This window comes from Chrysochloris asiatica, unplaced genomic scaffold (genome assembly GCF_000296735.1).
Source record: "Chrysochloris asiatica unplaced genomic scaffold, ChrAsi1.0 scaffold00145, whole genome shotgun sequence".
In the NCBI taxonomy this organism is placed as follows: domain Eukaryota; kingdom Metazoa; phylum Chordata; class Mammalia; order Afrosoricida; family Chrysochloridae; genus Chrysochloris; species Chrysochloris asiatica.
The window spans coordinates 6,266,541-6,276,651 of NW_006408663.1; the positions used below are offsets into that span (position 1 = coordinate 6,266,541).

Here is a 10,111-nt window from a genome sequence, read left to right on the forward strand (position 1 = left end):
TGGAGCAATGGAGCAGCTGGAGACTTTAGATCCAGAGAGAGAGAGCAACTATGTGCTGAAGACCTGGGGGGTACTGTGGAAGGATGGCATGGAGGGGATTGTAACCATAGCAATGAGATATAAGATAGAATGAATATAAAACTAATTTTCTCCCATGTAATCTATCACATAATTCACAATAAAAAATTTAAGAAAAAAAAAAAAAGAGGAGACAAAGTGGGTGACCTGTGTGCTGGATGATTAGATGCAACTCGGCCATCTTAAACTTTTATGGATAGCTTTAAAGAAAATACAAAGTCTTTGTAGTCCAGAGGCCTACCAGTGACTTGCAGAGAAGGTTTGATTTTTTTTCTCTTGTGTCCCATACTCTAGAAATACGGCCCACCAAACCAGAGATGTCAATTTATAAAATGCAACTATAAGGAAAAATGAGGGAAACGTACAATTATACAACTCTAACGATGGTCAAGAATATTTCAAGAAAAAAATAGACTTTAAATTGGGGGAAAATTAATAAACTACAGAAAAATTAATATACTTTCACAGCAAACAAGAAAAAGAAAAACATTAGAAATTTAATAAACATTAAAATAACCATAATATATGAAATGACAAGAAAACACACAAACAAAATAAAATCAGCAAGGAAAATTATGTTGAACAAAGACAGTAACAGCACCACAAAAAAATCATGTACAACATGCAAACAGCAAGATGACATCAATCTATCAATTGTTATTGTTTTTCAGTGCCATGAAGTTGGTTTCAACTCATATTGACTCTGAATAGGATTTCCAAGTAGTGGCTGGTGAGTGTGAACTATTAATCTTGCAGTTCAAACTGATCTTGCCATTCAGTGCTTATCCTACATTGCCATACCAAGACTCCAATCTCTTTATACCTACTTTGAGTCCTGGTGTATCACTTCAGGATAATGTACTAGACTGCAACATCAGTTTGAACCATAAGGTCGGTGATTCAAACTCACCAATCAATCCATAGAAACCATACACAGGGTTATTATTTGGAACTGACTCGATGGCTCTTAAAACAATGACAACAAATAATTATACTGAACATCAGTAGATTAATGAACCAGTCCAGAGACAGAAACAGGACACATAAGAAAAGAGGATCCTTCAATAGTCTGTCAAAAAGGGACACATCATACACACAAAGACAAAGCTAGAGTAATAATCAAAAGATGCACAAAAATATGCCGAACTAACAGCAATCAGAAACAGGCAGGAATGGCCATATTAACTTCTGATAAAAGGACTTTACGGCAAAAGCCAACAGAAGAGATAAAGAAGGATATTTTTTCCATGATTAGAGGGTCAATTGAAGAAGAAGAAATAACCATAATAAATATTTATCCTCACAATGAAAATACCTCAAAATACATATATCCAACTCTAAGAAAATTGAAGAAATACATATATCCAACTCTAAGAAAATTGAAGAAAGTGCCAACTCTAGAATAATAGTTACTATTATTGACTAACAAAAGCATTCTAACAAAATACAGTAATAATAGGAGATTTTAATATCCTACTTTCAATGAGAGACACAATAACTAGAAAGAAACTCAACAAAGACACTGAAGAACTAAACAACAACACCAACCAACATGGCTTCTTAGACTTATAGGGAGCACTTAAACCAACAATGGTAGTGGCGGTGTGCCACTGAGTCAGTTCTGCCTTATCTGCATAGGGTTTCTGAGGCTGTAAGTCTTTATCGGAGCAGAAAACTTCATCTTGTTCCTGTGGAACAGCTAGTAGTTTTGAACTGCTGACCTTGTGGTTAGCATCCCGAGTCATAACTACTACTCTACCAAGGCTCCTTTAAACCAACAATACAACATTCTTTTCCAGGGCACACGGAACATTCTCCAGAATAGACCACATGTTAGGCCACAATGTAATCTTTAAGAAATTTAAAAGCTTTGAAACACTAGAAAGCATCTTTTCAGATCACAATGCTATAAAATTAGAAATCAGCAATAGGATGAACAAGCAAAAGAAAATTAAATACATGAAAATCGACAAACACCCTGCATAAAAGCTACAGAATAATAGAAGAAATAAAATGTGGGGAAAAAAAATCCTTGGATTAAACAAGAATGAAAATATCAAAATCCTTGGGACACAGCAAAAACAGTGTGTAAAGAGCAATGTATAGCAAAAAAAAAAAAAAAATGCAGATGTACAAAAAAGAAGAAAGAACCAAAATCAACACAGTATGCAAATTTCCAATAATCAGAAAAAGAGTAGCAAAGTAAGCCTATTGCTACAAGAAGAAAAGAAAAAATAAGATTAGGGCAGAAATAAAGAGACAGGAAATAGAATAACAATGGAAAGAATCAAGAAAGGAAAAAGTTGGTAATTTGAAAGACTTAATGAAATCAACAAACCATTGGCAAATCTAACAAAAAACAATAAGGAGAAGATACAAAAAACATGAATAAGAAATGGTATGGTTGACCTCACAACAGAACCAACAGAAATGAAAGTCATAATCACAGAATACTATGAAAAATTGTACTCCAACAAATTTGAAATTCTAGAGGAAATGAACAAACTTTTAGAAAAAAACATGACCTACCTAAACCAACATAGACCGAAGTATGAAACTTGAACCGACCTTTAACAAAAGAAATTTATCAGATCACTTTAAAACTACACACACACAAAAAGTGCAATCACAGAAGGTTTTACTAATGAATTCTACCAAACATTAATAAAGGAACTGACACCAACTCTATTCAAGCTATTCCAGAACATAGAAAAGCACGGAAAACTTGCAAAAACATTTCCCAAAGTGAGCATAACCCCCATACCCCAAACAGGCAAAGACTATAATAAAAAACAAAATGATAGGTCAATATCCTTCATGAATATAGATGTAAAAATTCCCAACAAAATCCTAAGCAATAGAATTTAACAATATATCAAGAGACTTACAAAAATAGAAGAATATACTGTGCACATGGATAGGAAGACTTAATGTTGTGAAAATGTCAACATTACCCAAAGCAATCTTTAGATATAATGCAATTCCAATCTAGATTCTAATGCTATTCTTTAAAGAGATGGAAAAACTGATTACTAACTTTATATGGAATGGAAATTCAAGACCTTGAATAAGCAAAGCATTTGTTAAAAATAATAAAGTTGTACGTTTGATCTCAAAATCTACTACACAGCCACTTTGGTCAAAAAAGCCTAGGACTGGTAGAATGAGATGCATAGATCAATGGAACATAATTGAATACCCAGAAGTAAATTCATCCACATATAATCAACTAATCTTTGACAAAGGGCCCAAACACATTAAATTGGGAAAAGATCATCTTTTCAATAAATGGTGCTGGCAAAACTGGAAATCCATTTGCAGAAAAATGAAGCAAGACCCATGTCTCATAACATATGCAAAAATAAATAAACAAGCCTAAATGTAAAACCTACAACTATAAAGATTACCAATGAAAAAACAGCAGCAAACTTAAGGTCTCTGATGCATGGTATCAACACACTATCAAACATAACTAAAAATATACAAACAGCAGAAGACAAAACAGATGACTAGGACCTCCTGAAAATTAGACACTTATATACATGAAAATATTTCACCAAAAGAGTAAAAAGTGAGCCCACAGACTGGGGAAAATTTTTGCAATGGCACATCAGACAAGGGACTGATTTATAAAACTTATAGAAAATGACAATACCTTAACAACAAAAAAGGACAAATAGACCAAATGAAAAAATGGGAGGACAACAGCACTAGTGAGGTATGGTCACATGGAACGATCAACAACAACTTAAGCTCCAAAGAGCAGCATTTACATGTGGACAAGGTTCAGAGGGGTTGGGAAAGAGTGTGAAATGAAAATAGGAACCACATGAGGAAGTGTGATCACTGTTATTTAGAAGTGGAAAGGAATTGCAATCATTGATATGAAAAAAAGTACATTATTTGTTTGATGTAAAACAGATGATCTGCTCTTGTAAACCTTCACTCAATTCACAATAAACTGGGTGTTTTAAAAGCAGACATAAGACAAAAATAAACATAGGTCATCTAGGTGTAATCATAAACATCATGATTTCTTTACAAAGTTTTATCTCCATGTGGTGACCTTTTACCATGACCACACACTGATGGTAGCAACCATGGGTCACATATTCACCCTAGTTTTACAGAAAGCAGGTTGTTGTTGTTGTTGTTGTTGTTGTTGTTAAGTGTGGTGGAGTCAGTGCCGACTCATAGTGACCCTACACATGGTTTCCAAGGCTGTAAATCTTTACCGAAGCAGAAAACCTCATCTTTCTCCCACAGAGGGGCTGGTAGTTTCGAACTGCTGACCTTAAGGTTAGCAGCCTGATTCATAACCACTACACTACCAGAGCTCCTTACAGAAAGCAGGTACAGGACTATTTATTGTAAATAGGAAAGCTTACAGTCTGAGGCTTTCGATATATGACATCACAACTAGGCAAACGTGTGTCTCCAGGAATGCTTCTTTGAGGGCTGGTTGTGCGATGTGGTCTCAAACCTTTAAATATACAATTTCTAACTCTGGTAGTTGCAATGTCAGAAGTGCAAGACATACCCAAGAAAAATTGGCATCTGAACACTTAAACTTAAGCACAAGGTGGAATGAAACCACGCTAGGCTAGAGTCGGTCACAGGCAAACAGCCTTAAGATTTTATGTTCTACAGCACTTGTTAATTACTTATTAATGTGACTATCATACTAGACATATAAACATTCAAATGAACCATGTTTTTATTACCTTTTCTATACTCAATATCTAGTTTAATATTTTGTTTCAGCTAAGAGTTCAAATAGTATTTCAATGATAACATGTATAAGATGATGGCATTACTGCTATCCATGCCATACTTAAGAAATCACTTAATGCCTTGTTATATTATTGCTTCCTCCTGCTTGTTCGTTTGTTTGTTTTTGTTTTAAAATAACTGCCTGATAAGAATAAGTAAAACTATAGCTTTAAACACTCTCAAATACCCAAAAAAGGTACTGAAGACATCTGAGGTATTGTTATCAGAGCCCAGTATGTATTTTACAATTGCACAAGTGAGTCAATTCTTAGAAACAGAAAAAAAAAAAAAAAAAATTTATTTCCATAAAATCGTATGACACTATAGGATAAGCACTGGACTGTGAAGGTCAGCAGTTCAAACCCATCTGCAACTCCTTGGAAACACTATTAATGGCCCTTAAATGACAACAACAAAGCACTAAACATTGCTAAATGTTAACATCAACCTATAGGACACATGGTGTACGCAAAAACCTGTTTCTTTGATATGCACCTTAAAATACTTCTCTTCATACACCAAGAAATTTAGGACTTTAAAACAATTTAAACACAGGTTCCAAAAGAATTGTATCTGTTCCAAAATTAGTTTCAGAGCTGATAACCAATCTGAAATTTTAATTCAATCAACCTTTTCTCTCTAACTGTGTAAGAGTCATATACATTCTGGATTCTCACTTGTCTTCTTTTTGAAATGGTTCTGACCATTCCTTGGCTGTTCCCTTGTCCCTTCCCCATTTATTACCTGAATCCATGGCCATCTGTCATTTTCTGCAGCCGTCCAAGCATTGATAAGTCCCTTTTTATTAAGACGTGCATAGTAGGGATACCACTTTTGGAGTCCAAAAAGAGCTCGATGTGTAGATGAAGCTGTGATTTGTTGATTCGATATGATTCCACCTTCAATTCCCAATGGGCCTGAGCATTCTAGGAATAAATTAATGGGGGACATATTGAGTGTATTGGAAATAATTCATATTGTGAATGTAGCTATTTGATTTATGGCTATTAGAGTTAGATAACACCTAAGATTATTTTAATATAAAATATAATAATTTACCAGAATTTCTGATAATACAAGTGGAGTATACAAGTATTACTAAATGTTTGTTGTTGTTGTTAAGTGCCATCGAGTCGGTTCCGACCCATAGCGACCCTGTACAGGGTTTCCGAGGGTGTAAATCTTTACGGGAGTAGAAAGCCTCATCGTTCTCCCGCGGAGCGGCTGGTAGTTTCGAACCGCTGACCTTAAGGTTCGCAGTCTGATTCGTAACCACTACACTACCAGAGCTCCTTATTATTAATGTTAGTGTATATAAATAAGTACAGGGGGTCAGTGATTGCATCAGAGGAAACACATTTTGGTTTTATATATTATTGAAGTCTAGCATTTATCAATACATTTTTATGCTGAGGTTGAGGTTGATATTATGAAAGAAAGAATTCTGGAACTGACTTATAACATTTTTAAAAAGTGAGGAAGTTGTATTTTATTCACAATCATATTTTTTTCATTAAGACAAATATGACTGTTTGTTTAAGCCATAAACATTAATTCATAAACTTTTTCCTGTTCATACTAAGACAATAAGTAGTTCTGCACGTAGTACTAACATTCCTCAATGGCTTTAAAACTTGCAAATTTTTTTTTAAAAGACTAAATATACAGGTGAGTAATCATTTCAATCATATTTTTAAGATGAACTTACTTCAGCAAAAATTTAACTTTCCCAATTGACAATTAATAAATAATTCATCTGATAAGTTAAATCTAGACAATATATTTACCATGTAATTATAACTGTTTAATAATTTATAAGTCAATGGATTAAGAAGCAATTAATTTTCTGAATTGCATTACTACTAATTCTGTAAATAATTTTGATTTTCACATCATAAAAAAATTACTGTTGAAAAACCAAATGTTAATACTTTGGATCATTGTTTTGCTTTCTATTTTAAACTTCAAAATTTTCACAGGCTTCATAAAAATGTTAAGAATCTTTCATGATGACATTCTGTCTGATAATAATAAGTGTGGTGGTGGTAGTGGTGGTGGTTGTATGTTGTGGAATAGGTTCCAACTCAAAGCAAACCTGTATAGGGTTTCTGAGGCAATCTTACTCCCTCTGAATGGCTGGTAGTTTCGAACTGCTAACCTTGAGGCTAGAAGCCCAACTTGTAACCACTATAACACCAGCGCTCCTTTTAAACAAATGTAGGATTATGGATTATTAAGTATATTATCAATAAAAGAGTCTCTAGGATACTTTTCCTTGATTGAACGAATATTTGGGTGACAAAATGGAGCCAGTAAGGAACCATTACTTGTAGGTCATCTGTTGTGGGCCAGTAAGTAGACTGGCAGAGCTAGAAAGCCAGCTTTGATTAATTAAACTAAATGATAGCCTTAGAAAGAACACAGATCAATGTAGTGTGCTTCTCAAGACCTTTTGGTGAACGGGATATCCTCTCAGAATTTACAACAATTTTAGACAAGAAGTGATGTCTCAAATAAGCCTGTTTCACAAGTACTCTTAACCTCCTTATTAGCTAATATACCAGAAACATAATGGCTATGAACTACTGAATTATGTAAGTCAAGTACCAAAAAGAACATTTTGAAATATATTTACATATTTTGCTATGAGGCTAATCTGAAGGCTCAGAATTTTCATCATGTCCTCATCAATCAAATACAATGATTCATTTATTCAAAGAAAAACAACAAAAATTCAAAAAAAAAAAAATATATATATATATTGGTACACTCCCTATATATTTTTAGCCTACTGACAGAACTTTACAGTTTACTAAATATTTTCATGGAAGTTAGCTTAATGCTGTGATGTCAGTATCACAAAAACTTTTTTCCCAATCCTCAATTCCAAGTATGTTTTCAAATTAATTTTTACAATAATCATTTATATACTATATACTGCCAGTCAGAAAAGACCACCAGAGGCAGTCCTAGTGTGGGGCTGTAGGATAAGCACTGGACTGTTAACTGCAAGATTAGAGATTCAAGCCCAACTGTCACTCCTCAGAAACCCTACACAGGGTCGCTATGAGACAAGCATGCATCTATCTATCAATTATCAGTTTACTTTCTAATTCGTAAGTTTGCATCAATTATAAAATTGGGTTTTAGACAAGGAAATAAAGGAGTCTCTGTATATTCAGGTGAGGTACTTGATTACAAACCAAAAGGTGGTTCAAATTCAGAAGAGTGTTGGAAGAAAAGCCAAGGGCTATGCTTCAGAACTATCACAGCCTTACACGCTCAATGGAGTAGTTTTGCTCTGCACACCCTGGGTTGCTAGGGGATGGAATTGATTCAATGCCAATTGCTTTGGTTTTGGTTTTTGAGGTAATAAAATGTAAATGAGTGTTTTACCCTTGTAACTTTGAATTGTTAAAAAATGAGTCTAGTTCTACATGCTTGCATGCTTCTCTTTGTTGTTGTTAAATGCCCTTGAGTCATTTCTGACTCATAGTAGCTCAGGGTTTCCAAGACTGACTGGTGGGTTTGAGCCAATGATCTTGTGGTTAGCAGTCCAGTGCTTACCCAGCAGCACCACACTAGGACCCCATGGTTGTATTCAGAGGATCCTAATGGAGACAGTAATCCTTGCTAATTTTTAGGCCCTTTGGAGCAGATTTTGGGTCTTTTCACTGCTGCATCCTTAGAGGCTCACAGTAGCTTGTACACAGGAAAAGCTCAATTAATATGTGTGAATGGATTTTTTTTTTTTGTAAACAGTAAACTAATAAGTAATTTGAGCCTTATACTTAATCTCACACTAGAAAGTTGCCCCAACAGTAGCTTTCCTTCACTAGTCATTTGGACCACAATCAAATGGATGTCATCATAATAAAAGGTCCAAAATCCAATTTCCTTTTTGCCTGTGCTATCCACATCCCTGATGTACTATTAAATTCAACAGTTATAAAAACTAATGAAGGGACTGCAATTCAGAATGCAAATGATTATATACCTAAGATTAAGTGAGCTTAAACAATTAACCAGAAAATGCCTAAAAGAGAGATAAAAGAGATAACCATGGCTATTGTTATCAATAAACAATAGACATGCGAAGTAGTAACTGAGAAAATAAAATAATATTAGAGGAGCACTCTGAAGTTGGAAAGCACATGCATTTTCTCACAGATCTTACCAGCAATACTTCAAGGGAAACACGCTACTACATCAATTTCATAAATGAGGAAACTTGTGAGGAGAAAAGTTAAACTTGTAAAAGAAGACGCTAGAATTTGAGCCAAATGCTCTGCTTCATAGCACAGTGGAATAGTATCAGCTGAGAGAGTTCAATAATTCTTTACAAGTTAATTCTGATCTGCTGCTACTGCTGCTATTGTACTTAAGGGATGGGCACTCTACATGTTCAGGGAAAGGATAGGAAAATTAACATGAAGGGAACATGCTGAATATCACAATTTGCACTCAGGATATGCTGTTGTTGTTGTTAAGTGCTGTCGAGTCAATTCCAACCCATAGCAACCCTGTATAGAGTTTCCGAGGAGCAGCTGGTGAGCTTTAACTGCCGACCTTGCAGTTCAAATGGCTTTGCAGTCTGGCACATTAATCCACAGTGCCACACCAGGACTTCCAGGATATGCTAGAGATGTTATAAATTAAGATATATGAAGAAAGAAGGTCATAATCCATGGTAGTGAGCTCACAGAATTGAAGATAGAGATTGTGCTTCCTAAGGTATTTGGAAAAAAAGGAACCAGATACTATCATTGGCCTATACTAGTCTTTCTTACTCATTATGAATAGGCGAACTCAAACTCCACTTAATTTATGGACCGCTTACTATGCATCAGTCCATCCATTCACACATCCATCCATCCATCCACACATCAATCTATCCATGCATTCTTCCCTATACCAATCTTCCATTCATTGAATACATATTTATTGACTGCCTACTATGTGTCAGAGTCCTGGTGTAAACGCTTGGAAATTAAATGAGGGTCTTGATTAATGTTACCATCCTGTTGTGTTAAAAATGCAGGGAGAGGAATCTCACTACTATCAAAAAAGGTCCAGGAGTGGAACATGTTCTTTGAACTCCCAAATCCCAGCACATCAATCCTCCTTAACCCAAGGACGGAAAGCTGTGACACTGGAGGAATGGCAGAGGAGCAGAAGAAGCAGAAACAAGAGCCAGAGCATGAGAAAAGTGATGGGTTTCCCAGTGAAGCAAGTAAAGCTAAGTGACTCTGGGCAGGAG

General features: G+C 35.1%; 1 protein-coding gene across 2 annotated transcripts in view; it reads right to left on the reverse strand.

Moving 5' to 3' along the window:
• EDIL3 (EGF-like repeats and discoidin I-like domains 3) overlaps window positions 1-10,111 on the reverse strand; it is a 637,932-nt gene that overhangs the window by 285,536 nt on the left and 342,285 nt on the right. For both annotated transcript variants that reach the window (XM_006870603.1, XM_006870604.1), the window contains one exon: window positions 5,596-5,777. In XM_006870603.1, the coding sequence (XP_006870665.1) occupies window positions 5,596-5,777 (182 nt within the window). The remainder of the gene's footprint in view (window positions 1-5,595; window positions 5,778-10,111) is intronic.